Below are 27,243 nucleotides of genomic sequence, written 5' to 3' on the forward strand. Positions count from 1 at the left end.
CAGTTATACTTCACACATACCAATGGTTGGAATTAATTTGCATGGATCATCTGTACTCCAATAACTACGGATTGATTAACTGTAGAATTTGGGGTCTTACTTTAATGCTGGGAGATAGACTCCATGGACTTTGCTTGATCATTGTGCATTCATAGCAGTGAGTAGAGTATTACTCTTTTTAAGAAAGAAAAAGAGGCCTTTTTATGCATCTTTATTTTAGTGTATTTCCTTAATGAGAAGAAAACATTGCTTCATTTTTTTTTTCCATCGGGGCCAAGAAGTTTTCCTTCCTTCAATGGACAGATTTAATTTCTAGGTACATTTATTTTCTTCCCTGCAGCAGGGAAGATAGAAAAATTTCCTTTCCTTTTAGTTTCTCACAGCTTCTGGACAAGTGAGTCGAGGGCAATAAGAAAGCAGGATGTCAGAGCTGTAGTAAACCGGAAAGGCTGAAAGGCTGGGAACATGGGTAAGCTTTGTTCACCAGGCCTTACACAGGCTTGTTAAAGCCACTTCAAGAACTGCTGTTCCCATGAAACTAAGTAGAAAAATGACAACTGTGAACCTGCTGCCATAGATGGTAATGGGTTTGTTGGAGCAAATTGAAATTCTTTGTCATTCTTCTCGATTGTATCTACTCGCAACAAGACCCTTGGAAATGACTTATACAATGATTTGTTACACTGTCATTACTCGATAATCTGAGCTTTTGCAAATGATTTTTATTCTTCTGAAGTAAAAATAAAATCATAATTAAAGAATTTGTTTGTTTTAAAAGCTACACAAAGGATTACAAGGCTTTTGCAAACAGATGTAAGAAAAAAATGTGGTTGTGCAAAATGTTCCCTCCCATAAGCCCTTACTTTTCATGGACTTCCAGGAGCTTTGAACTGAGCACCAACTGCATGGCTTAGCTCAATAAAAAGCTTGGGGTCAGTAATTAGAATCACGTGTGCTTGAAGCCACTGAATCTGATTGTAGGTGAGAGTATCAATTTATACTGGAGATATGTATTAACATGAAAAAGAAAAAGGCAACCAAGAGCTACTATCAGATCTTCAGATGGCCATAGCTGTGAGGGTTTCTAGAAATATTTCTTAAATTCTCAGTTGAGTTTGCCTCATTCCTAGTAAACAACTTGTGGTGGCAAACTAAGCAGGAAGAAGGAATTCTTACTCTACAGATGATGTTAATCAGGGTAAGCCCATGTGTGGACTAGCTTTTATGTGTGACTTTATATTGCTTCAGTAAAACTGGTGAACTTCTTTATATTCATCTTTTATCAGGTTTAAAGTAATGTGAAATAAGCCACTGTAGAACTGACTCTAGGGTTTCTATGAGGAAACACTGCTGTTCCAGTTAAGCTGGTGCAAAATTTAGACAAGGTGTGATCTTTGTTAGTTGCCTCCTGCAGCTGTCTGATGTGTTAAAAACTGCAGCTGGGAGGTTGTGAGGAAACTGCCTAAGTCCCACTATAACTGATGCAAGAAGACTTGAAAACAGGGCATTTAAAAAAGAGACAGAAATTGACAGGCATGTGTAGAAAAGGGAAGCAAAATACCCCTGAATAAAGTCAGTTCTCCATCCTTCCTCAACTTTTTTAAACTGTCCCCTACAAATGAAATAGGGGAGGAAAAAAAAAAAGGGGGGAGAGGGGGAGAGAGAAAATAAACAGTGGTCAAGAAAGTATGACCTGAGCATGATATGTTATGGCACGAGAAGTAGGGATAGGACTCAGTTCTTTGATGTGTCTTCCTGCAGCAGTGAGGAGGCATCGGTAGAAGATGGATGAAGCTGGTTGCAGAGGGAACAAAATGAAATGGTCTTTCACACAGGCAGTGGAAGATTGGTGTAAATCTGTTGCCAAAGGATATTTCAGATGATAAAGGTTTACGAGAACTCACGGTGAGACTGGATAAATACCTGGAATAGGAATTCACTGAGGGCTACTAAGTACACAGAAATTACGTTGCTCTGAGGAAATGTTCCAAACTCAAAGCAGCTGGAGGCTGGCAGGATAGCTGAGAGAAGGCTTTCCTTAGGTTTGCCCTTCCTCTGGTGATCACTTGCAATCATTGCTGAGGGCAAGCTATTGGATTAGTTGGACCTTTGGCCACATGGCCTCGTGTTCTTTTCTAAGGAAAGAAGAGAGCAAGTCACCAGGGGCAGAAAAAAAAATCCACATACTTTCAGCTCTCATGTGTCTTAAATGCTGTTTTCCAGTTGGATGTTTTGAGGAGAGATACTCACACACATTGAGTTACTGAGTGCTCACAAAATGAATAGTCCAATCAGAGTCCCCTGTGGCACAACTGTAAAAGAAACATAAAGTAACTTACAGCTGTTCCTGAGTAAAACCGATGGCAAAGTGGAGTGGAGCAATGAACTCCCTGTTTGTTTCCACATGTATTTGCATGTAAACATTGTCCCCGCATTATCTGAAAGATCTCGGCAGCAGCATAACCAACTAAGCACCTCCAACCCAGCTTTGCCTTTGACCACTATCAGTGTTTGTGTTCCTGTTTAAATAAGATAAGGAGGTGGGGGTCGATAGAGCAGAGCTGTCTGCCTCACCTGGGTAGAAATTCTCATCCTGATATTTTACCAGAAGTAAGAACGGTGGTGTTTCGGTTTTTTTTTTTTTTCCTTTTCTTTTTTTCCCCCCAGTGAAGTTTTAGAGATTCTGAAATATCTCTCCTTTTTATAATCCTTTGTACTGAGGGGGGGGGGAAAAAAAAAAAAGTTATTGCAGAGTAAAATCCATGGAAAGACCAAGGGGGGGCAGGGGGTGTTGAAAATCTCTCCAGAGGTTAAACCTTTCCTCCCCTGCTAGGTGGTTTCTTTTGTTTTTCTCTGCTTTGCCTTTGTTTGTGGCTTTCTCCCACTTGGCTCCGACAGAATTCGCCGCGTTTCTCGAGCACGGAATCAGTCAGGCCGTCCCTAGGTTCGTGCTGAGGATCTGTAAAGTTTTCCGAGCCGAAGGGAGTCACATTTACAGCCCAGCCTGTGTGGGGGTGGCGAGGAGAGAGTAGGGGTATCAGCACAACAGGGGCTCTGCCTCCGAGCCGCGGTGCCGCTCAGTTCTGCTGAGCACTTGCAGGCTGTGTAATTAACCGTGGGAGGCAGTGAATTAAATCTTTGTAAAGCCCACCGAGCGGGGGGTTCCTGCGAGCTCTTTTCCAACCGGTCTCAGGCGGCTGGGATATAACATCAGCCACAGCAGCAACGGCGGCGAGCGAGAAGCGGGGAGAGCCAAGCCCCGCTCGGTTCGAGTGCTCCCGCCGGCCGATGGACAAGCTCCGCGGGGCCCGGCCGCTGCGGCTGCTGCTGCTCCTGGCACTGCTGCCCGCGCTCCGGGGCCAAGGTAAGTGCGGGAAGCGGCACCCAGCGCGGGCGGGCGGCGGGGGTCCCGGCGGGCTGCCCGAGGGGAGAGCAGGAGCAAACTTACGGCGAGGGGCCGCTGAGCTTCCCTGCGGCTTTCACCCCCCCCCGCCTCCCTTCTCGCCCGTGCCCCTGGATGTCCCGGACAGGCTTTAAAGCGCCGCTGCCACGTTCTTGTGAGGAGAAAGGCGTGGCGAGCACCGCGCCCGAAGCTCCGGCCAGGCAGGTTAGCTGTGCCGTGCGGAGCCGGTGAACCGGCCGTGGCGGAGACACCCGGGCGGTGGGGCCGGGCGCGGCCCGCTGGGTTCGGCAGCCCCGGAGCAGCAACGCGAGGGGCCCCGAGGCCGGCCTCGGAGAGAGGGCAGGTGTGAGCCGCCGGGCAGCCGGCTGCACCCCAAAAGTGGGACGTGGGTCCGAGGGGGAGCTGCTCGAAGCAGGAGGCAGTGAGGCAGGGCGCAGGCCTGTTAAAGAGAGAACGTGAAAAGTCCGTGTAGCACTGCGTGGTGGAGTTGGTGAGGAGGGCGAGGACCTGGGTCCTGCTGGCCCTGTCTCTATGCCGTGCACGTATTTCCCTGTTCTCTCGGCACCGCATCAAAAGAGGATATCGGTTTGGTTTAAATCGGCGAGGCATATGAAAGTGTAACTGTTAAGATATGTCAGAGAAGCTACTTTTCATGCTGTGACGGTGCGTTCATCATAGCTGGCGGCTAAGTGGCATCTGTCTGCCTAACTCTGAGGGGCCGTTCATAGCCCAAGCTGGATCATCAGCCAGCAAACATTTGCAAACACGTGGCCCCCGGCCTAACGACGGCAGGCAAAAGCCAATGAGGTAACTTATTATTTACTATCACTGCATTTTGGCTCTTGGATTTCCCAATTGCATGGCGGTTGTCACAGCCGTTCCTTTGAAATACTTGTCTTGGATGGAGATGTTAGCCACTCCTTTTAAAGACGGAGGAACAGAGTAAGGAGGGAACTGGAAAGCGAAGTTCAGTGCTAAAATCCCAGGATAACTTCTACTTTCTTTCTGAGGACAGGGTACATTTGTGGCTTTGATGCTTCACAAGGAAGGGATGTAATAATATTGACTGCTGAAAATTGCTAGAAAATACTGAATAACTTCACTTTGTAATTCAGTGTACCTTTAACCTTAGCTAATTCACTATATGTCATAAAATATATGATATAAAATACATCATTGGATGTGCAATATCACGTTTTTGAAGTTTACTGCAAATTATAGACAAATGGGGCAGAAAAAGGTATATCAAGTCTTTATTCTCAAATAAAAATCGGAATTCCAATTTCACTGGGAATTGCTGTGTCTTCAGAATTCTAAAACAGTAAATTAGATAAAATTAGACATAAATTTCTAAGGGTAAATGAGGGTCCTTGTTTAGGATACTGCTTCTTGAAGAGAAGACTTTGCTCAGATAAAGCATTATTCGAAGGTGTAGATATGCTATGGAAATTACTACTAATTGTAATCACTGTAAGATATTTTTTTCTGCTTTCTTTCACAAAGCCATCTGTGTTTTGCAGGCAAATGAGCTACTTACATGGCGAGCTCATGTTGTTTGAGTGTATGCTCTTTGGGGCAGAGTCTGCTTTCCTCTGTGTGAGTAGTGTAAAGAGACTTGGGATAAAGGCAGTCTCCTGAGGGCTTTAATGATGTAATTGCCAAGTAACTTTATCAACATATTTCTGAAATACAGCCTCCTCATAAACTTGTTTCTTTCAGTTTTCTTATTTGCTTTTCTCTTCTAATGAATTATCAGATCATCAATATCTATTAATTAAAGACCTGGGACTAAGTTCAAGGGAACTGCCCAATGCACGTGAAGACAGAATGCTTATAAGAATGTGCATACTTAAAATTTATGATGCAACTTCATTTTATTTTAGACATTACACTTTTATTATAACAATTTTTGCTTATGGTATAAACTGCCATCCCTACTGAAAAAGATGGATTAGTCACATCATTATGTCCAGTCAGTGTATGAACAGTTCACCCTCTTTCTGGGTCTTTGGCATGTCTTGGTACTACAGACACAGACAGTTTAACTCACTAAACATCTGGAAACATGTCTATTCAGTGTGAGCTTATAGTTTGTAATAAAAAAAAATGTTCCACTGAGTTTGTGGAATGAGTTTTATTTTAAGATCATGATTTTTACATGTGCTTTTATAGCAGTAAATTTATAAGAAATATGTGGGTGGAGTAGGACTTATAAAAGGCTGGTTTTCTTCTTTTTTGCCTGCTATCATAGCTAGTCTCCCTAATCATAGAATCATAAAATGGCTTGAAGATGATCTAGTTCCAACCCCCCTAAAAATCACGTACCGCTAAAAAATCTAATTCTAAACATGAGTGCTGTCTACCTCTAAATTGGTTTTCAGCTGAATTTCCTTTTAATAGACTATTTTCAGGCATGATGTTTTATTGCAATCAGGGGAAGAGCAAAATGTTAAACTCTTGTTTTTCATCTCCGTAATTGAAAGCAGACGTGTTAGTCAAATCCAAGATGAAAATTCATAAACTAACTTATCAAGTTACTGCAGTGTGTTTATATGATTATTTAAGATTTCAGGCAAAATGAATTTTCAAAATCTATTTATTTATTGCTACGTAAGCCTATTCTGCAAGCTTGATATCAACTCTACATGTACTGTCAATAAATAGCTATGTCAAGACCAACTTTTCAGCAGTATTTTTGTTAGCATTTTTGAAAATGAAAGGTGAATCATAGCTCTTCCAGAATTTGACTGAGATAGTTACCTGGGACCGTAAAAGAATATAAACTTGTTTTCATGAATTATGGATAGACCTAAAGAAGTAGGTGTCAAAATCAATTTGATAAGCAGAATAAGTGTCTACAGTCTTCAAAGAATGCTTGTAAAGAACACAAGGGGAATGAGACAGAGAAGGTCAAGAAAGAGAGAATTGAAATCTAAATTAAAAAATCATGGTATGGGCAAGAATCTTCATGGTAGGATAAAATGGCTTAATGTGAAAAAGATAAATAAACAAAACTTTGTGAATACAAGTAACAAAAAGTGGTGCTTGCCAGTGACAAGGAATAAGGAAAATTGAAGAAGTTGGGGAAGGAAGAAAATAGCAGATAATTTTAGCCAGAATAGACAAATGTTTTTGTAAAGCACTCAGGAAATGTTAGGCACATGTATTTACACGTGGATTAGATGAAAGGAAATAGGTCAGGAGCTGGGATTTTAATAGTTAAGTCATTACATGCAACTGGAAGAGTGTATGACATTGTTCCAAGATAAAATGTGTAAGTTGAGGCTGGAGACTAAGACTCTGCTGAGTCAGAAATAAGAGAAAGGTTGTCCACAAAGAAGTTAGTGAAGGAATCGATAGGAGCAAGGGGGAACATATTGCAAGAGGTCACGTGAAGCCGAAAGAATATGAAGTAGAGGAAGGGTCAATAAAGATCAGTGAAGAGCCCTAGAAGAATGTGAAGAATTCTTGGGCATAATATGGTGTTAGTAAAACGTAGCTTGGAAACATGAATAGTCAAAGTAGTAACTACAAAGGCAGCATACTGGGTATTTTTCAGTGACAGGAACATGGCATACAGTAAGGGAAAAATTACAATAGTAACTTGCCAATTTATCAGTCAGGATGATGATTCTTATCCTGCTACAGTCATCTCTGGCAAGACAGTAGGGCACTGCACTAAGAGTTATGCTGAAATTATTAGTAAAAGTTGTGTTGAACTTCTTCTCTTGTTGACAGAACACAATAATCTTCAGTGCTAATGTTTTCCTCAGTGCACTGGCACATCTTCTGTAATGAAACTACTTGCCTTCACTTTAAAATAAAAAATAGCACTTTTTTTTCCAGCACTTGTGAGTCCCTTGTGCGTAGTATAACCTACTTTAAACTTTTTAAACGTTTGAGAAATTGTCCTCTGGTTTTCAAGTCTGCGATGTTTGATCTTGAAAAGGAGTTGAATAAGAATTTCTAAATTCTCAGGAATTCTCATTTGAACTCATTTCAGTTAATCAAATCTATTTAAAGTTTTCCTTCAGAAAGAGCTGACAGACACCTCTGATAAAGATTTACGTATTTACTGCTCAAGTACAGGAGAGTCATGTTATTTTTGGATTGATTGTGGTAACAGCCAATAGCTCGTAAGATGTTTTCTGATAAGGAGCTTTTAGTATTTACTAAGCTCTTCACTGTATGAATGATACCAGCACTACATCTGAAACAGAACAGACTGCTCTGAAGCTCTTATTACTGGCTGAGTTCTGGGTTCAGAGTACAGAGTACCTCTAATGTCAATACTTTGGAAGAAAATCTCAAAGAGCTACATAGCAACTTGTGGTTCAATATACATAATTTGAATAATGAGGAAAATCTCATGTAAGACAGTTATAATAATGTCTCTAAGAGAACCTTTCCTAACTCATTGCTATATAACTATATACAAAAAAAAGGATCTTTATTTTCTTCAGGTTCCTTCCATATTCATTAGTTACTCGAACCTTGTCCCATTGTGCTGTACATTTTATACAGTCTGTCTCCAGACTATTCTTTAAATGTAACAATAGAAGAAAATAAGAATCATTCATCTTTGTCCATCTTAATCTTATATTTTCAATAACCATGCTTACAGAGTAGATGTATGTCATTTAAACAGTATATAATAACATTGTTATTATTGTTATTATTATTATTGTTATTATTGCTGATTCTCTGGTCAGATGAAAATAGAGAGATCCCAGTGTGAAACTGACAACAATTTTACATGAGAAGGTGCAGGAATGTTAAAGCATGAATTTGTTTTAAGCTCTGAGATGTGCTGCTCAGTCATATTTTCACATACTTCCTACTTCAATTGCTTTAATTTAAATATATATGTTCACTTGGACTTGCTCCAAAGCTATTTGAGGTCTGTCTGTTATTTATTAAAGTACATTTTGGATCATGGCCTTTATACAAATGAACAGGACTAATAATAAATAAATTGTAACATCTTATATAAAACTTCTCAATGACATATTCTCTGAAGATTTTAATGAGAAATCAAGAGAAGATAAAAAAAAAATTGTTCTTAAATGAGAAAGGCAAAAACACTGCTTAGGATTATCAGCACTCTGTGAAGTAATTTTATTTTTAGAGTTCAGGGTTGGGAAAGCAGCCTCTCTTGATATTGTTGTGAACAACTAAAAAGAGGTCTGCCTGGAACAACCTACCAAATTTTATTATTTCTACCAGAGAATAGTGGATATAACAAGATAACCTCTTGTAGGCTCTTTTATCCTTGTTTTCTATGGCATTCTGATATGCATTTGGATTGCCTTATGGTTTTCCTGCAATAGATGGAGTCTTTTCTAATGGAGTCTTTTTTGGGTAGGTGATTGCCTTCTTTTTTGAAAGATTTTTTTAATCAGAATTTAGACAATTTTTTTTTTTTTAAAAAGCACCTAGTGTTTACTTTCTCCATCAGAAGAAATAAGGCATGTTACAAAAAAGCATTGCATCCCTTATCACCAAACACATCAGCTACTTCATCCCCAGCTGCCACCATCAACAGTTTTAAGAGCTTCATTTTATAGACTGCAAACAGACACACCTCATAAATTGAGGTTTGGCCAGATTTGAAAAATCCCCTTAATTGTGTGATGGCCACTGCTGGTGCTACCAGAGCCACATTCCCCATAAATGAGTGTTCTCCAGACCTAAAAAAATTTCCAGTAAAATGCTGGCTGTTTTAAAACCAACCACAAAACACTCTAACATACCAGGCATTTCCTTTAGGGTGCTGCTACTTTAGTTAGTATGCTAGCTGGGTTTTCTCAGTAATCTCAGCTGTCCTGAAATAATCACACTCAGATGAGAAATCATCTGAAGGTAGAAACTGAAACCAGTAAGGGTGCTTGTGGAGAATATTCCCTTTTTAAGCAACACGTGAACCGTGAGTGAGTAGCTGTCAGTCCATAACTTTTAAGCCCTCCTTGATTGGAGAGAGGCACCATTTTCACATGTTCCCTCAGAGTAGCCTTGAGCAGCGCTGGGGGGGGGACCAGTGGGTGGTGAAGCTGGGCCTTGTAGGATGCAGTAGATCCACTGGCTTGTGTTTTTGTCAGGAGGGCATCCTGGCTTCAGGTTTTGTGCATGTGTTATGAAGCTCAAGCTGGTATCATAAAATCATAGACTGGGTTGAGTTAAAAGGGATCTCAAAGATCATGTATTTCCAGACCCCCTGCCATGGGCAGAGCTGCTATCACTAGGTCAGGTTGCCCAGGGCCCCATCCAGCCTGACCTTGAGTGCCTCCAGGGATGATGGGACATCCACAGTTTCTCTGGGCAGCTTGTGACAGTGCTTCACCACCTTCTGAGTAAATAATTTTTTCCTAATATCTAATCTAAAATCTTGCCTCTTTTAATTTAAAATCATTCCCTCCTGTCCTATCACTATCAGACTGTGTAAAAAGTCAGTCTCCCTCCTGCTTTATAAGCTTCCTTCAAGTACTGGAAGGCCCAATGAAATCTCCCCAGAGTCTTCTCTTCTCCAAGTAGAACCAGCCCAGCTCCCTAAACCTTTCTTTATAGAAGAGGTGCTCCAGCCTCTGACCATTTTTGTGGCCCTCCTTTGCGCCCTCTCCGACAGCATCATATCTTTCTTGTGTTGGGGGCCCCAGGCCTGGATGCAGTACTTGTGTATTTGTTAGGAAAACTGTAAGAGCAACTTAATGGAAGGACTAAGAATAGGTAACTGTCCAAAGGAGACAATGTTTACAACCTGCTTCTCCTTTCAACCCCCAGATCACTCCCTTATTTACCCACTCAACTTTTTTTTTTTTTTTTTTTTTTTTTGGCTTGATATTTCCCTCACAGAGGTGTGGACAAGATTCTTTGAGAGAAGGAAAGGAGGAAAAGTACCCATTTGCTTTACTTCTTTCTCTAGATGTGTAAGGGAGGAAGAACTTAATTCCAGTTTAATTCTGAAGAAATCCAGCAAATACACCATCTCATGCTGAGGGATGCTGTGCTTTCCTTCCTCCATTTCCTTCCTCCATTACTCTCAATTCAAAGTGTTTGTTTCAGGAACTTGTGAGGCAAAGTTTTTCTTTGTATGTTGTTCTCTTTCATCATTTCTTCCTTGCTGTGTGCCTAATCCCTAGGTTTACCGGCAAGATTGGGTACAACATGGCAGTCTTATCCTGTTACTCTGTTACTAGTTGGACCTTTGAAATCAGCTTTCTTCCCTTGTCTGAATGTGTCTCTGTGTCTATTTGATCCTGTATGTTGCCAGCTAGTGTTTGCGTTGCCAGAAAGAGCTTTTCTGCAGTTTGCAGTAAGGATAACCAAAAAATTGAAACTACAAATTCCAGCCACCAGTTCTTCACTGCCATCTTTGCTACAAAGGCAGCTGACCTGTCTACCTGATATTAGTCAGGTATCATTGTTTCATGAACAATTAGTATGGCAGTGGCAGAGCTGGCCAAGCACAGTGAATCTGCACTGAACCTACATCACAGTGAAGCCTTGGCCAAAGGGATATGCAGTTTCTCTGAATCCATCAGAAGAGTATAATTTTAAAGGGAGGTTGGGAGACAAAAAACATGACCCTGATTAAAACAGATTGCCAACTTGTCATTTTGAGGATCAAATAATATATATAGACTTTGATTATTTTTTTCAGCTAGGAGTTAGATGAGTACTACCAGTGAGGGAGTTTTCTTGACAAGAGAGATATGCTGTAAAAGTTGAAAATATTTTTTCTAATTGGAAACTTAAACTAATGCATGTCTGCTGTAAGCAAGAGTTCCAGAAATTCAGGATGACGTACTGTTGGACTGGTGTTGAGCTTTCACAGAGTCTGTCTGCTGTCTGTATCTGCATATGCTGAGAAGTGATAATCATGTTCTGTTCTCTTGCATTCCATTAGTGCTGAGTCTCTTACAGAGTAAATTGACGTGCTTAAAAGATTGAAAACATCTTAGTAAGAAGTTGTGACTTTAACCTCTTGCCCCGGCCTTATTTCCAAATCTGTACCCTACTACAGCTGGTTGTGTGTGCTGGGGAGTCAATGAATATCACGGTCACTTCACTTGTAGTGAAGAACTAGAAAGCTTGAATAGCACTAGCTTGGTAAGTTCACCTATACTTAGGTGTAACTTCGGTCTGATAGTATGATCAGTGATAGCAGATTTAAGTGATCCATAGATCAGCACTGAGTAATGAACAGCTATCTTAATCCTGGGTTGTGCGTAGGCTTTTCCATCAGCAGTACAGCTGTACAGAATAGCTGCTATTGTACGTTGTTAATTAAAAAATCTGACCTTTTTGATCTAATTGGAAAGCTAGCATCATGAGAATTATCCAGTCCATTTTAATCCTGCTTACTTTTTTCCATGATTCCCAGCAGCAATTCATGGTTTCTCATTCCAGGAATCATGCTTTTGGATAACATTCTTATGCTTATCTTTCTTTTACAGAAATTATTAACTGTAGCAGCTGAATAAGCAGTTATTACATCATAGAAGTCTAAAGTTATAGAAATTTTTACAGAATTTGACCACATTTTTTGCTTTGAACTCCTTCACAGTATAGCAGTCCTTTTAAGATTAGCAAACTACTTTTTTTAAAACAACCATATGCTGCTGCATGTTTTGCCAATGTCAGCATAATTCATAGCTAGCAGATGAATGCGTCATATGCACAAAACATTTTAATTACTGTGACCTTTAACACTTGTTATCTGATAAGTCCCTTCATGACAGCTTTTATAAAATTAGAAATCTGAGTTCCAGCTGTGTTTCTTCTGTCCTTTTCCTTGAAGAGAACTCCTGGAACTTCTCTCAGAATACTGCACGAACCACCTTAACATCAAGATAAAGATCCCAGCTGTTCTTACATTAACAAGCAGAGTTTTTACAACTCATGTTCTCATGGCTGCCCTTCTGCACATACCTTTTTACTGGGATAAGGTAATGATGGAGGTGCATCTGATTTTATCCAAATTAGGCTTGAATTTTCTCCTGAATTGGTCAAGTAACCTGCAAAATCTGAATGAGAAGCAAATGTTACCATCCTAACAGATCTTGGTTTTATCTTCATGTCTTTGTCTCATGATATCAGAAAGCTGAACAATTGCTTCAGAAGCTTACGCAATGGATCACACAGTGTATTCCTGCATATTACAACTTTCCTGTAGAGTTCTTCCTTCCAAATAAAAGTGCATATTTTATCTGAATGCAAACAGTATAATCAGCCTTTTCCCAGAAATGTTTTGTCTCTCAGACGCCTGAGATTTCTTTGTCTGAATTGCATATAACATTAAGCACTTGGCTAAACAGTTTTAGGGGCACTAAGTTCAGAAGATCAGTACTGTAATGTGTATTTAATCTCTAGCATTCCAGCACAGAGGGGTGCTATGAGCCACTCAGCTGCAATAAAAGCCATGTAGTTATGTTCAGAAGGGAAAAAAGAATTATTACTTTTTACACAGTAAGTGAGAATCCTTGAGATGTTGCTGTCAAGGTAGTTTCTATTGTCTGCTTTCCACTATCCCTTCTTTCCAGGTCTTCTATATGAGGAACTTCCGATTATTAGAAGTGAGACATGCCATGGCTGCCCCATGCTGTTGGTCCCCTGAAGAGGATGAAAAAAGCACAAATGGCCTGAATACAAACTGCTTGCCCAAAGACTTCCAACTGGAAGCCACATGAGTATACACATTTACAGTTCAGTCCACAACACTGGAAAAATAAAGTTACATGGCAATAAGTCTATCCTGTTTCTAAATAATTATTAGTAACTCTTAACGCAAAAAAAAATCAGAATAAATTCCAGTGCGGTCAGGAGATGAACCTTGAGGTGAGACATGCACTTTTAGAGATTTGGCAAGAATAGGGTTTTATCCATGAAATACCATTTTAAAAGGCAAACTGTGAAGCAAAGCTAGAGAAAATGTTTTCCACTTTTATTGTTATGTATGAGAAGAATGGCCTTGAGGGTGGAGTCCTTTTTTTTCTGCTTGTTTTCCACTTCCCCCTGTTCTCCAGAGAGTTCTAGCAAGATCTTTGAAGGATATGAATTCTGATGTCACAAAAGAAAAAAAAAAAAAAAGAAAAAAGGGATATTGGACCACAGTTCTGCCTCAACAATCTATCCAAAAGCCTTCTTTTTCTGGACACACTTCTACAGAGGAAGTTGCTTAGCTTGGCCTGCTTTGAATTCTTGAGTTATTTGGTTGGAGTAGAGGTGTATTGCCAGAGCTGGGAGGAAGAATCTGTGTCCAGAGCCAGGGATTGTCCTTCTGGGGAGGAATTTGGCTAAAGACCCATTTGTACAAAGCCATGCAAAAGCCTGCAGCCAGCTCTGCACTTCAGTTAAATGTGTATCATTTTTCAGCATGAGTAAGATTAATTGCAGTCAACAGCACTAAAAAATACAATTATTTGTAACACATTGTATGAAATTCAATGCATGAAATGTTTGTTAGCAGTATACTGGCAGACAGAGAACAGCAGACAGGATCCCCTATTCCCAAAGAAAAGATCAGACACAAATGTATGTCTTTCACCACAGGCGGATATTTATTCACAGGACAGATTTTCCCTGCATCATTATAAGCTGCAATTAGCTTTCAGACACTGACATAAATTTTGGGCACAGTGAAGAATTCAAGAGAAATATTGCCTGGACTTCAGAGTTACAGTTTTGATCAGTAGTTTGGATATGCAAGTAAAGCTAGAAGTATGACCTGGGTCATTGAGTACAAAGCTCTCTTATAAGCTAACATTAAATGCAATTCCATTTAGAAATATAATGATTTTCTTATTAAAGAATATTTGGCTTACTTGATCCCATCGTTCTGATTACTGTTTACCCCTGTAATATTTGTTGACAGAAACCACATCCTTTCACAAGCTTTACTTATCTAGGCTTAAAATAGTCTGTTTTTTTGTTTTTGTTTTTGTTTTTTTTCTTCCAACCTCTCCCCATATACCTAGATTTTGATTCCCTTGACCATCCTCCCAGCCTTTCTTCACACATTTTCCATTTTGATTTAATCTTTCCTAAAGAGAGATAGCAGAATTATTCTTAGTGGTTGAGAAATTTGCACAGTAGGAGTAGTAGATACATCCTAAAATCTTATCTAACCTTTTCCTTTTTGTTTTGAATTGTTAGATTATAATCACTTATCAGGAATACAGGTTATTCTCTGAAAGCAACTATGTTACTGGAGAGGGTTATCTTCTGACTTTCAGCTGCTCTTTACTGCTCTGTGAATGAAAGTCTGTCACTTGAGGAACTCATGTAAGTTCCTTCTGGTCTTTGTCAAAATAAGTGTGATCATGAACAGGTTAAATAACATTCTGATTTATTTTAATGATAGCAACAGGTTAGGAGGTGGATCTGCAGACAGGTGGAAGGAGGCTGTAACTCTCAGACAGCAGGAACACTTGGAGAATAACCTCATTACTAGTACAGGGAGAACCAGAGGAGGCAGATGGATGTTTTTACCAGGCTCTGCAGGAAGTCGTAGTGTTGACTGCCATTGCCACAGAAGCATTGATGGTCATGGTATTTGCTCACAAGAAGCTTGGTGTCCACCAGGACACTCATATCCTTCTCTGCAGAGCTATTTTATAGTTTATCAGGCCCCAGTGTGTACTGGTGGAGGGGTTTTATTTCTCTTCAGATGCAGGACTTTGCATTTCCCTTTGTTGAATATCACGAGGTTCCTGACTGCCAAGTTCTTCAGCCCGCTGAGCTCCTTCTGTATGGCATCTTGGGCATCAGCCACTCCTTCTAGTCTTCTATCATCTGTGAACTTTCCGAAGATACACTCTTCCCCAGTGTTCTAGTCATTAGTGAAGATGACCTGAAATCAATATTGAGCCCTGAGGTACACCACTAGTGACTTGCCTCCAGCTGGACTTTTGTCACTGACCACAGTGCTCTTGACCCAACTGTTCAGTTTTCAGTCCACCTTACTGTGAACTCTTAAAACCTCTTAAAGCCTGTACGCTGTCTCCTTGTCTCTGCAGAAGTATTAGGAGACAGTGTCAAAAACCTTAGTGAAGTAAATCTAAACAGCAGCCACTGCTTTCCCTTGACCCACTAGGGTGGCCATCTCATTGTAGAAGGCCTAGAGGTTGACTGAGCAGATTTTTCTCTTCATAAATCCAAGCGGACTTCTTTAATCATTTTCATATCCTCCTGTTCTGAAATGGTTTCCAGGAGGATTCTCTCCATCAGCTTCCCAGGTTGTGAGATGACACTGGCAGATTTGTACTTTCCCCGATGTTCTCTCTTGCCCTTTTTGAAGATGGAGGGACGTTTTTTCTCCCGTTCTTCAGGAACTTTTTTCAGAGCAAAGGTAATCGAGAGTAGTTTCACAGTGACATCAGCCAGCCACCTCAGCACTCCTGGGTGCAACCCATGAGGTCAATTAGTCAAAAATAGATGAAACAAAGGTTGCATATTTGTTATACAAGGAGCTGTACAGTGTGTGGACTGCAAAATAATTAATAGGAAAATGTGACTCATGTTTTATTCCAAGTTCTGATACACCTGCTGTGCAGTGAACTTTTGCACTTGGAATATGAAACAAACATGTAGTGATTGTCAGTTCATTATTTAGTTTTCTTCAATTAGAGATTTCAGCAAAAATAATGCCCTGCACGGATAATTATCTTAAGTATGCTTTTGCTCTGAGTTTCAGAGTTGGTATCAGTTGATTTCCATATAATTTTTCTTTCATATGTTAAGTGATTAAAAAACTGTATACTTTCTGTCTCTCTGTACAGTATTTTTGCATTACAAACATAGTTTTGGGTCAAACAGATTAATTGGATGATAACCTCAGGAAAAAAAACAAACAGTTCTGTAAATTACTTTATAATGAGAGTCACTCATCTTTCGTATCACTCAGTTATTTGATTTATCCTGTTTTCTTTTGGATTTCGATGGTTCCTTATGATACCTTTGATAATAAAGAAATGCAATGGGACATACCTCTTTATTACGCAATCTCTGTCTGAACTGTTTTCTGCTGGAGTATCAGTCCTTGGTCTGTGTCTTTATTTGGAAGGGCAAGGGAAACTGTAGTTTACTTCACAGATGAAGGAGTACCTTGGGCTTATTGCAAGGTATTAAAGCATGTCTCATTGGGCCCTTGACTGCCTTTCTGGATATGTGCACTGTTTTCTGCATAGATTAGGGAGGGAAAATGAACTATCCTTCTTTGTTTACACTGACAGATATGGTGCTATTTATTAAGATTGTAATAAATATATTGTTGTGTTTTTCTTTCTTTTCTCATTTCTGCAGATCTTTCGATGGAAGAATGCTGTGACAAGGGTGTTGAATGGGCAAACAAAAACAGAATATGTACTTCTCTACCATTAATTTCTGAGTCCAGAGAATGCAGGTATACTGTTATGCATTATACATTACATGAAAATACAAACTCTTGTATAAAACCAGGGAAGTGGAAGGTATAAAAGCTGATTATAAGGTGAAAAATCTAGCTCTTAAGTAAGAGTTTTTGATATCTGTGTTCTCCAGCCTTGAAGTAACCTGAGAACCAAATTCACTTCCATTAAATCTTTTAAATTTCTGCTGTTGGTCTGGTGCAGAGTCACCCTGCTCTAACCTGTTCATTGTGCACCGTGTCTCTTAGAAGGTTTTCCACTGATATCTGCTCATGGGGCTTGAACTCAGCCTACAGTCAGTGTATCTCGGCATGGCTTTAGTGATGTCAGCAGAGCATCTTTACTTTATGCTGAAAATGTAGCCCAAGTACAAATTTTTGAGTAGACGTTTTTGAAGAAACAGCAGATCATGTACATGAATAATATATAGTCTCTATACATATGTATATATTTAAGACAGTCTCTTAAAACTGCCTCTTCTCTATGATGCCACACAGATAATTGTCTGCAGCTCTTAGTTGTATTTCTTGATGGGGGAGCTTTAAACTTCAATCAGGGGGACTGCTAGTTACTTAGAGCATCTGACTTCTTTCAAATATATTCTATTGTGTAGAACAGTAACCTTTACTTAATGAATACATTTCTTAATTCAAATTAGACTTTATATGATACTAATTTATTTCTTGCTACCTAGCAAATGAAATAACAAAGTTAAACCTTAAAATTAATTGCACAGTAGTATTTTGGTTATATTTAGTGTCTTATATGATTGGAGACACGTATTTTTTCTCTCAGTTTGTTGTTTTTGCCATTAAATACACTTGTTACACTTTATTTGTGGAACTAACAGTTTGTGGTTGGTAATTTGAGGGGCAGCTTCATAGACAATGCAATTATAAACATTGCATTGCCTCCTCTATCTCCACAAGTGCATTGCAAAATAATTTAACTTCAGTAACTGTAGAAATGTTGGATTGATCTTTATTATGGAAAGAATGTTTCTCACAGTCCAGTCTTTTCATGTTTTCTGACTTCGGCATTTGTATTGGCATTGAAAGCAGTTTCTTATGCAGAAAAATCAACAGATAGGACTTAAATCCCAGTTTAGAAAATACTTGAAGTATCAGAAGAGTTACAGACAAAACATGAGGGAAAAACAGGAAATCAAGTTTATTGAGCGATCTGGGAGCAAGAGTCTTTATGATTATCATTTAATTACTCTGATATGTGATTCTGCTGTAAATGTAATTCATTTTCAAAGACTGCCATTTTAAAGAGTCTCTACGTCTTCATAGGAAAACTGCAAAAAACCCCTTATTACTACTTTGCCTAACTTTTGTGTATAATTGACAAAGTAAGTGAATTATAGTGATGTGATAGTAAATCAGAAATGGGTAAACTCGCATATTCTGTGAGAAGTATGAGCGCTCAGTTGACAAAAATAGAAGTGTATAAATTCAGTTGCATCTATTCATGGCTGTGGCATAAATAAACATAACTCCCCTTGAAGCTTGGCTCCACTCTAAAAAATGGCTAAGGAAAGTTGGCACTCTTAACTACTTTCTTATTTTACTCTAGTTATGGTTGCAGACTGCCATATCTGTGAAAAATACAAGAGAATCACTTTATGATGCCGTTTCAGACACAAAAGTAAGAGCCAAATTCTACTCTTTTTTATTATTGTAACTGGAGCCAGAATGAACGATGAGGGAACATGATTCCCTTTGCAAGCATGCTTGGGTAACAACACTGATTTTGCACACACATTCCTATTTCACAGAGATGTGAGCAAAACCAAAATCATTACATTTGCTGACATCTAGGCAGGGAGAATATGGCACAGGATATCTTATTGGTTACAGATTTCAAAAAAGAGCTTCAGATTTCAAAGCTTGCTTTCTATTCAGACACGTACGCAACAGGAGCTGCTGGGGGCCAGTCTGTCTGATGTCTGTCGTTTATTTAGTTGTTTAAAGCGCAGCTGGGATCTTCTGAGTATTTACTGCACCATGATGTTGAACAAACAGTCTGAAAAGCCCCTTGTTTAAAAAGCCATGACCTCCTGGGTGCAGAATCCATTAATACATTATGCCAGAGGGTGCTTGGTTTGTCCCGCATATGCAAAAGAGTGCCATGTTCACTGGTTGTATGAGGAATAAGCTGCCTTATTGAATTACATTTTACCCGCTTGACCTTTTTACCAATCACTTAAAGCACACTCATAGGAATCCAGAAGGATTTCCATGCAAACACTGCCATTCTAGTAACTGTGGTGCTTCCTAGAGACAAGCAGATAGTTGTGGGCTTCACTCTCTTTGGGATCCATCCCATGAAGTCACTTGTGGTTGCTGATGGACTTGCCATCTGTGTGAGCATCACCGAATACAGAACAGTTCATAATGCAGGTGTACATGCTACACCAAAGGTGAGCCAGCTGAAGTACACCTGAATTCCTAAGATCTATTTGTTACTTGGTTGCATTTAACTTGAAACACAGCTCCTAGCCTAAAGTCCAGTCACCTCTGCAATCTTTTATTGTGGCTTCTTGTCTACGAATTAGTATAACTCCTTATATTATCACTCTTTAAAATGACAGGTTTTTTTTGTCTGTTCTCGTAACTCAGAAAGGGTGAATGTAGGGTTTTGATGAATGATGAATTTGGCTGTCATAACAGCAGCTTTTTGCCCATTCATCCATTTTCTTATAATGTGATCAAACTCACAGCAGCTGGAAACAGCTGCTTTTTTTCTTTTCTTTTCTTTTCTTTTCTTTTTTTTTTTTTTTGGAAACTCAATCTGACCAATAAATCTTCCTTTCAAAATGTAGAGTTTCCCCTGCTCAGAACTTTTAGCAAATGAACATAATTCCTGTGCCAGAAACAGCATATCTTCATTTGACAATTGCTTGCTTTTAGCATTGCGTAAAGTTTTTTGGAATTACCTTTGGAATAACATTATTCACAATCAGTTTTGCAAGAATGCATAAAAAAAAAAGATACACAACACGCTGCTATTTGCTGTGCACAAACAGAGCAAAAAGGTGATCCATGTTCCCAAACAGAGACCAGCAGCAGCACTTGAATTCAAACCCAAATAGGAACACAAGGAAGTAATAAGACATGACTGTTCGGAGTGATAGAAACCAGATGTTTAAGTGCTGGTAGATGGTTGTTGATTTATGCCATTGAAATCCTGGAAGAGCCTGAGACTTCAGACATCAAAATTGTGACAGTTTTGTGTCTGAGAAAGCTGTTTACTTCTTGAGAAATTTGTCATCTCTTCTCTTTAGCTTTCTAAGTGTGCCTCAGTCATTTTTTGCTTTGCAATCAGATGGATAGAAGACCAATGTTATGCTGTCAGAGTTTTATTGCCACTCATGTAGGATGATTTGCTTAATTCATCACATGAATAAAGGCAGAATCAGTCCTTTCTCTGCATATCTGTGAAAAATACGGAGTTATCAGTATCATTTCTCTAATTAATCTACAGCACCAAGTATAACTTTACTTCTTTTCTTCAAGAAAACTTTTATTAAGTAAATTACAAAATTTAGATACGGATTACAGCTGATTAATTTTGAGGCTTGTTAAATCAACAACTTATCAGTCCCTTGCTAACCTGCAACATATGATCAAATACATGTATTTTTAATTGTTGTGGAACTCTTTACTAACACCTGCCGTGTATCATTCATAATATCAGATCTTGCTCTTGCTTGTATAGCATGTTAAACTTTTAGCTGAAAGGATGAAAGGTGGAAGATTCAGCTTGTATTTGCAAAATAATTCTAGAGTGGGATCATTCCCTTTTATATCAGTTTGGTTTACTTTTAAATTATTTTTTCAAAGGCCTTTCATTATGCAAGCTATATAGATGCATGTCTAGCACCTACATATTCTGAAGGCTAACAGGCAGGAGAGATGGAGAGGCTAATGAACAGATTTTGTTGCTTAAGTGAGGGTGACAATAAGTAAATTTGTTTTCAATGCAAAATTGTTACAATAGTTCTATGGAAAGAAATAGAAAAATAAGTAATTAGGAAATCTACACTGGTTTATATCATCTAATCTGTATATAATCTAATCTAAAATCTTGCCTCTTCTAATTTAAAATCATTCTTCCTTATCCTGTCACTATAAGACTGTGTAAAAAGTCAGTCTCCCTCCAGCTTTTAAGCTTCCCTCAAGTACTGGAGCTTTCTCTCCTGAGTCTTCTCTTTTCCAAGCTGAACCATCTCAGCTCTCTCAACCTGTCTTCGCAGAAGAGGTGCTTCTGCCCTCTGGTCATCTTCTTGGCCTTCCTCTGGACCAGCTCCAACAGTTCTGCATTTTTCTTTTGCTGAGGGCCCAAAACCTAGATGCAGTACTCAGTCCAGGTCAGGCCTCAGGAGGCAGAGTAGAAGGGGACAATCACCAGCCTGTCCCTGCTGGCCAGCCCTCTTTTGATGCAACCCAGGATACGGTTGGCTTTCTGAGCCAACACACTGCAGGCTCAAGTCCAGCTTTTTATCCACCAAGACCCAAAAATCCTTCTTGTCAGGGCTCCTGCCTGGGAAAGTTCTCCTCTTCTGAATGGCATTCCTTCCTTCTATTGTGTCAACTGTGCCACACATCTTGGTGTCATATGCAAACTTGCTGAGGATACACTCAATCTCCCTGTCTGTGTCACTGATGAAGATGCTGAAGAGCACCGGTCCCAAGATGGACTCCTGGGGTATACCACTTGTAACTGGACTCCACCTGAAAAGAGAGCCACTGACAACAGCCCTCTGGTAATGACCACCCAACCAATTCTTTATTCATCAAATAGTCCAGCTTTCAAATCCACATCTCTCCAATTTAGAGAACAGTTTATTTTGTGTGGGACCATGTCAAAGGCCTTGCAGAAGTCCACACAGATGTCATCAGGTACACTTCCTTTGTCCACTGATGCTGTCACTTCATCCTAGAAGGCCTTCAGATTGGTCTGGCATGATCTCCCCTTGTAACACCATGCTGGCTGTCTCAGATCACTTTTTTATCACGTATGTGCCTTAATTTTGCTTCCAGGAGGATCTACTCCATTTCTTCTCAGGCACAGAGGTGAGGCTTACTAGCCTATAGTTCTCTTGGTCTTTCTTTCTCCCTTTCTTGAAAATGAGAGTGATGTTTTCCTTTTTCCACTCGCCAAAGACTTCACCTGACAGCCATGATTTTTTTAAATAAGATGGAGAGTGACTTGGCAACCACATCCGCCAATTCCTTCAGGACCCCGGGATGCATATCATCTGCCCCATAGACTGGTATGCATTTAGTCTCATGAGGCAATTTTGGACTTGCTCCCCCAAACCCCATCTAAAGGTTCAGGATAATGAGAGGTGTGGGAAGCCTGACTGCCAGCCTTCTCCATGTCTGTTGTAGCCAGTTTTTGCTCCTTGTTTATCAGAATGGGTACATTCTCCTTTGTCTGTCTCTTCTGATCAATGTTTCTACAGAAAACCTTCTTGTTATTTTTCACATCCCTTGCCAGGTTTTGTTTCTCCTGCACCTTGGCTTTCCTGATCCCCTCTCTGCATGTCCAGACAGCATTCCTATGTTCTACCTAGGCCACCCATCTCTGCTTCTACTGCTTATGCTTTACCTACATGTGGTCTTGATCCCTTCAGCATCAGCATAATTTCTTAACTTCATTTATAATCTAATTATCTTATAATGGAATAAATTGAATTTTAAATTGCCGCGGATTGTGTCCTAATTAGATTGTTCTCAAGAGGGGAAGCATGACAGTACTCAATATGAGTGATCAAGCTTCACCTTATTTTTGCACACACAGAGTTTATATATGATTCCAATACACATGTGTTCACTTATTATTGGAGCACAAGGTGGGCGGTTAGGTAGGCTGCCTAGCTTCAACCAATGCTCAGCCAGCATTCACACACTGCTGCTGAGCTCATCCACTTATCAGCCCCCCACATATCCACAGAGCACAGCTGCGGATGTGGGCCTGCTGTTTACGTGCTGCCCCAAGAATGTTGTGACTCCCATCTTAACTCCTAATGCTTTCTCATGGGTATGCATTCTGTGCTGCCGCACCAGTTATGCTCGTACACAGCCTCATGTCCGCCCTGCTCCTGCAGCCATTCCCCAACATTAAATGAATATCTGCAACGGAGAATAAGTATTTTTTAAAGATCTGAGTAATATCTGTTAGTGATCCATAAATAAAATCCATCTTTCAGAGACTAGAATATGCATGATATTAGCTGAAATATCCTGAGTGAGTACTAGTTATGATGCCACATGGTCCTAGATATCCCATATGTAATGGTTTCCATCCTAGTAAGATTTCTGCCATATTGTAAATGCATATTATAAGAATTTAATTCAGTAAAGTTTATTTATGCTGTTTTAACTGAAAATCAGAACAAAGCAGATGAGGAAGAAGTAGCTTTTTTAATCAGTAGGAGTAATTAAAAACAAAACAAAAGAAAACAACCAGAACCAAAAACAAAACCAGGAAAGTACTTCCCTAATTTATTTTTTCAGAAATAGTAAACAGGATAAGTTGTTTTTTTTTATTGCAGAGAGACAAATCTGGATGTCCTACTAACCATTACAATTGGTTCCTTTACTGTGAAGTAGAAAGCGAGTATGGATCATAGTAGGGTCTAAGCTAGGGGAATACATAGCTTAGCAAAGGTAAGGAGAAAGAATATTCATCTCAAAAGTCTTGAGTCTAAATTGCTTCTGGTGACATGCTGTAGACACTGAAGAATGGCTTGGGTTGGGAGGGACCTTAAAGATCATATAGGAAGGGACTATAAAGATCACCAGCATGGGAGACGGTGAACAAGGGAAAAAGGCTGGTCAGCTGGACGGAGCAAATCAAGGTTAAGACCAGTAATGTACAATTTTTGTAGCATTTTTCTCTGCCATCTTTCAAGGGTTTGTGCCTCTATTATAGCCACGCAAATGTTTACAGTCTCAAGCAGTATTTGTTACCAATGTAGCTTCACTGTAGGATTCGGGCAATGAAGTGTAATTTTATTGTTGTTGTTCTGAGAATGAACAAATGGTATTTTAATCTAGTATTTCCATTCAATTGGAAATTCCTTGTTACAGTTGGGGTGGGCCACATGACTTACGAATACAGCTGTGGGAAACATTTTGAGAAACTTTTTTGTTTTGGTTGCAATTGCCAATTTGTCAGGGATTTCAAAGAGATGTATTTGAAAAAGAAAAGAAAAAGAGAAAAAAAAATGCTACACTGGAAATGAAACAGATCTACTGAAAGACTGCTGCTGATTATTTATTTGTTTGTTTGTCTGTGGCCAGCATCTCTAGCTCCTCAACAGGACTAAAAGGATCTGTAAAGTTTCAGCTCCCCCACTCTTAGGCCTGAAGCTCAGGTTTTACAGGCCTGCAGAGCCCTGACAGGCAGACCACCTCGGAGCTGGGCAGGGATTGGAAATTCTGCTTCAGAGGGAATCGCAGCAACAAAAAAGCTGCATGGTCTTCCAGACTGGAACTAAATCAAATATCAAAAACTTCATATATTCTGCCAATAAAGTTACCGTACTGGGCATAACTTCTAGCTATGACTTTAGAGTCTATTTTTGAATAATTTGTTCATGAAGTTTGCCTTTTGTTCCTATGCCTTGAAATTCCATAGCTGTTTTTGTCCATGTGAGAACTGCACTGTCAGACCATTACAAAATCCAGTAAATAAGAATTAGAAATCTCCAGTAACGTAGCTTGATATCCTTGCCTTACCAGCATGCACAGCAAAGCAGCCTAAGCCTCATATTAATGTATTCAATGCCATCAATCTGTAACATATGCAGAGCTTCTCATGCTGTATATTTTTTATAGAACTTTAATATATCTGGGCATGCCTTTTATGTGCTTCTGTTGGACCAGGAATAGAATTAATTTAGCAGCTTGGATTACTTTGGGAAAGTTTCCTTTCCCCTTAGAAACGCCTGCAACTTTATTCACAGTGAATGGCACTATCAGAAAACTGATGAGTATGTTTATATCTTGTGTTTATATTTTGTGTGTAGTCTGTTTCTCTTTTTTTTTTTTTTTTTCCCTTGTCCTGTTCTCTGCTGTTTGTTACAGTGTTACAGGAATTAGTGGTGGGAGGGCATTAAGCCTCAAGCTCTACTGACAGTGCTAGCCCATAGAACAGAGCTGCACGTTAGAGGAGTGATGACAGGGGGCCTGTCTCCTTGAGTGGATGACAGATGTAGTAGAATTTAAAGCCTGCTTGCTCAGTATTTTTCTACAGGAAGGAGGAGACATTTTTTCAGTTCATTCAATGAAATGGAGAGGAAATGATTTTATGAGCAGCAGAACTACCAAAACTGAGTTTCCTTCTTCATTGCCTTTCTTCTCCTCTTTATTGCAGTACACTCTGTTTCTCACTGTCCTCAGTATCTTGAGTCCATGCCATATTTTCATTCTCCCACAGCATGACTCTTTGAGCCTCCTTCAGTATGTTGGACTTGTTTGAGCAATGGTCAGCAAATGCCGGTGTCGATTGGCTATAGGATTGCGGGTTCTTAGCGTCCAGAGCCTGACTTCCCTTTTCCATTAGTAGGAGGTGCTGACTGGATTCTTATCATTCTCTGTTTAGTCTCCAGCTGTGATAATGCTTACCAGATTGCAGTGTCCTAGAGTACTGTGGCAAATGTAGTTGAAGTTATGCATTTACTTCAAAAACAGTTGTAAGAAACTGCAAGGTAGACAGAGAGTTTAATTGTATTATACATATTACCTTAACTATTAAACAAGTCATCTAGACGTTCTGCCTATGCCTAAAGAATATTTTCACTCTGTGAAATTTCATTAATGTCCATAGGAACCTCTTTCCATGTGATTAGTACAAGTGCTAATTGTCAAACCCAGCTGCATATCTGTTCTTAACTTACATGTCACATTCTTCTCCTGTTGCTTCCATGCTTTTGTCAGCATGACTCAGGTGCAGTGTTGTCGCAGCAAGCTGGAGGAGCACTACTGTTCAGATGGGATTGAATTTGCCAGCGTGCGTGAGGAGTGTGACTCACACATTGGTGAAAATTCCACCTGTGAAGCTGAATACTTTAAGGTGAGATATCAGAGCTACTCCTGTTCATCTGTTCAGAAATTGTATTAACTAGATTAGTATTAAGGTTGATCCCACAGGTCACTGTACTCAGTCCTGATGCACGTAAACAGTTCTTCCCCACCTACGCCTCTTGTCTCAGTTAAGACAGTGAGCTTTGTGTTTCTTTGAGAGAACAGTCCCTCTTTGGGCGAAGCAGTCTACTTAATTATATTTTAGCGAAGACAGATGGTAAATACGAAAGGGTGGAAAATCTCAAATGGATAATTGGATAGGAAGCTACTTTTGCATCAACACAGTGTAGGAAGGGATGGGTATGAAACTCAGACTCAGCTTCAGCTTTCATTAGTTTCATTGCCTAAGATGGTGGTCCTAGGGGTAGGACTGAAATAAATCCTCACAGTGCACTTTATAATTCCAATAGTGTACATATCTTTAGTTAGCTGACTTTGATTTACAATTTGAGACATCTGTAAGCTTGTAATAACAATATTTGATACTAGAATAAAAATGCCCATCAGCGGCATCTTTATGTGTTCTATCCTCCACCTTTATTACTGCCTGTTTTTTTTTTTTAAATCATAGTCTTACCATTCTGCAGAATGTATTTGGAATAAAGTTCTACCAATAAGTCTGAGACCTTGATCTTGACCATGACCCAGTCGCAGACAGTCTGATCCTATTATAGATTTTGTTCAGTGATGGTGAAGATATGAGAGTGATTTTACTACTTCACACTACTCAAAAATGCTGAATGTTTTGGTATCATAGAATCATTGAATCAATGAGATTGGAAAAGACCTCCAAGATCATCTAGTCCAATTGTCTTCCCACCACTCACTAAACCATGTCCCTTAGTGCAACATCTAAACATTTCATGAACACCTCCAGGGACGGTGACTCAACTACTTCCCTGGGCAGCCCATTCCAGTGCCTGACAAAGCCACAAAGATGGTGAAGGGCCTGGAGCATCTCCCCTATGAAGAAAGGCTAAGTGACCTGGGTCTGTTTAGCCTTGAGAAAAGAAGACTGAGAGGGGACCTGATCCAGGTTTATAAATATCTGAGGTGTGGCGGCCATAGTGGTGAGGCCAGTCTCTTTTCAGTGGTACGTGGAGACAGGACGAGGGGAAACGGACATAAGCTGCAGCATAGGAAGTTTCGCACGAATGTGCGTAAGAACTTCTTCACGGTGAGGGTGACGGAGCACTGGAACAGGCTGCCCAGGGAGGTTGTGGAGTCTCCTTCTCTGGAGATATTCAAGTCTCGCCTGGACGCCTACCTGTGCGACCTGGTGTAGGGAACCTGCTTTGGCAGGGGGGTTGGTCTCGATGATCTCTAGAGGTCCCTT

The 27,243-nt window shown here is 39.8% G+C and overlaps 1 protein-coding gene across 2 annotated transcripts in view; it reads left to right on the top strand.

Annotated features, from left to right (window-relative positions):
- Positions 1 to 2,794: 2,794 nt before the first annotated feature.
- Positions 2,795 to 27,243, top strand: part of FBLN1 (fibulin 1) — a 79,626-nt gene continuing 55,177 nt past the window's right edge. Inside the window, exons 1-3 of one of the 2 annotated variants that reach the window (XM_085233056.1) lie at positions 2,795 to 3,364; positions 16,703 to 16,802; positions 25,761 to 25,896. In XM_085233056.1, coding sequence (XP_085089182.1) covers positions 3,289 to 3,364; positions 16,703 to 16,802; positions 25,761 to 25,896 — 312 coding nt within the window. In that variant the 5' untranslated portion in view covers positions 2,795 to 3,288. The remainder of the gene's footprint in view (positions 3,365 to 16,702; positions 16,803 to 25,760; positions 25,897 to 27,243) is intronic. The other variant, XM_085233046.1, reaches the window with a different exon arrangement.

The sequence above is a fragment of the Meleagris gallopavo genome, chromosome 1 (assembly GCF_905368555.1).
Source record: "Meleagris gallopavo chromosome 1, MGAL_WU_HG_1.1, whole genome shotgun sequence".
NCBI classification, from domain to species: Eukaryota; Metazoa; Chordata; class Aves; order Galliformes; family Phasianidae; genus Meleagris; species Meleagris gallopavo.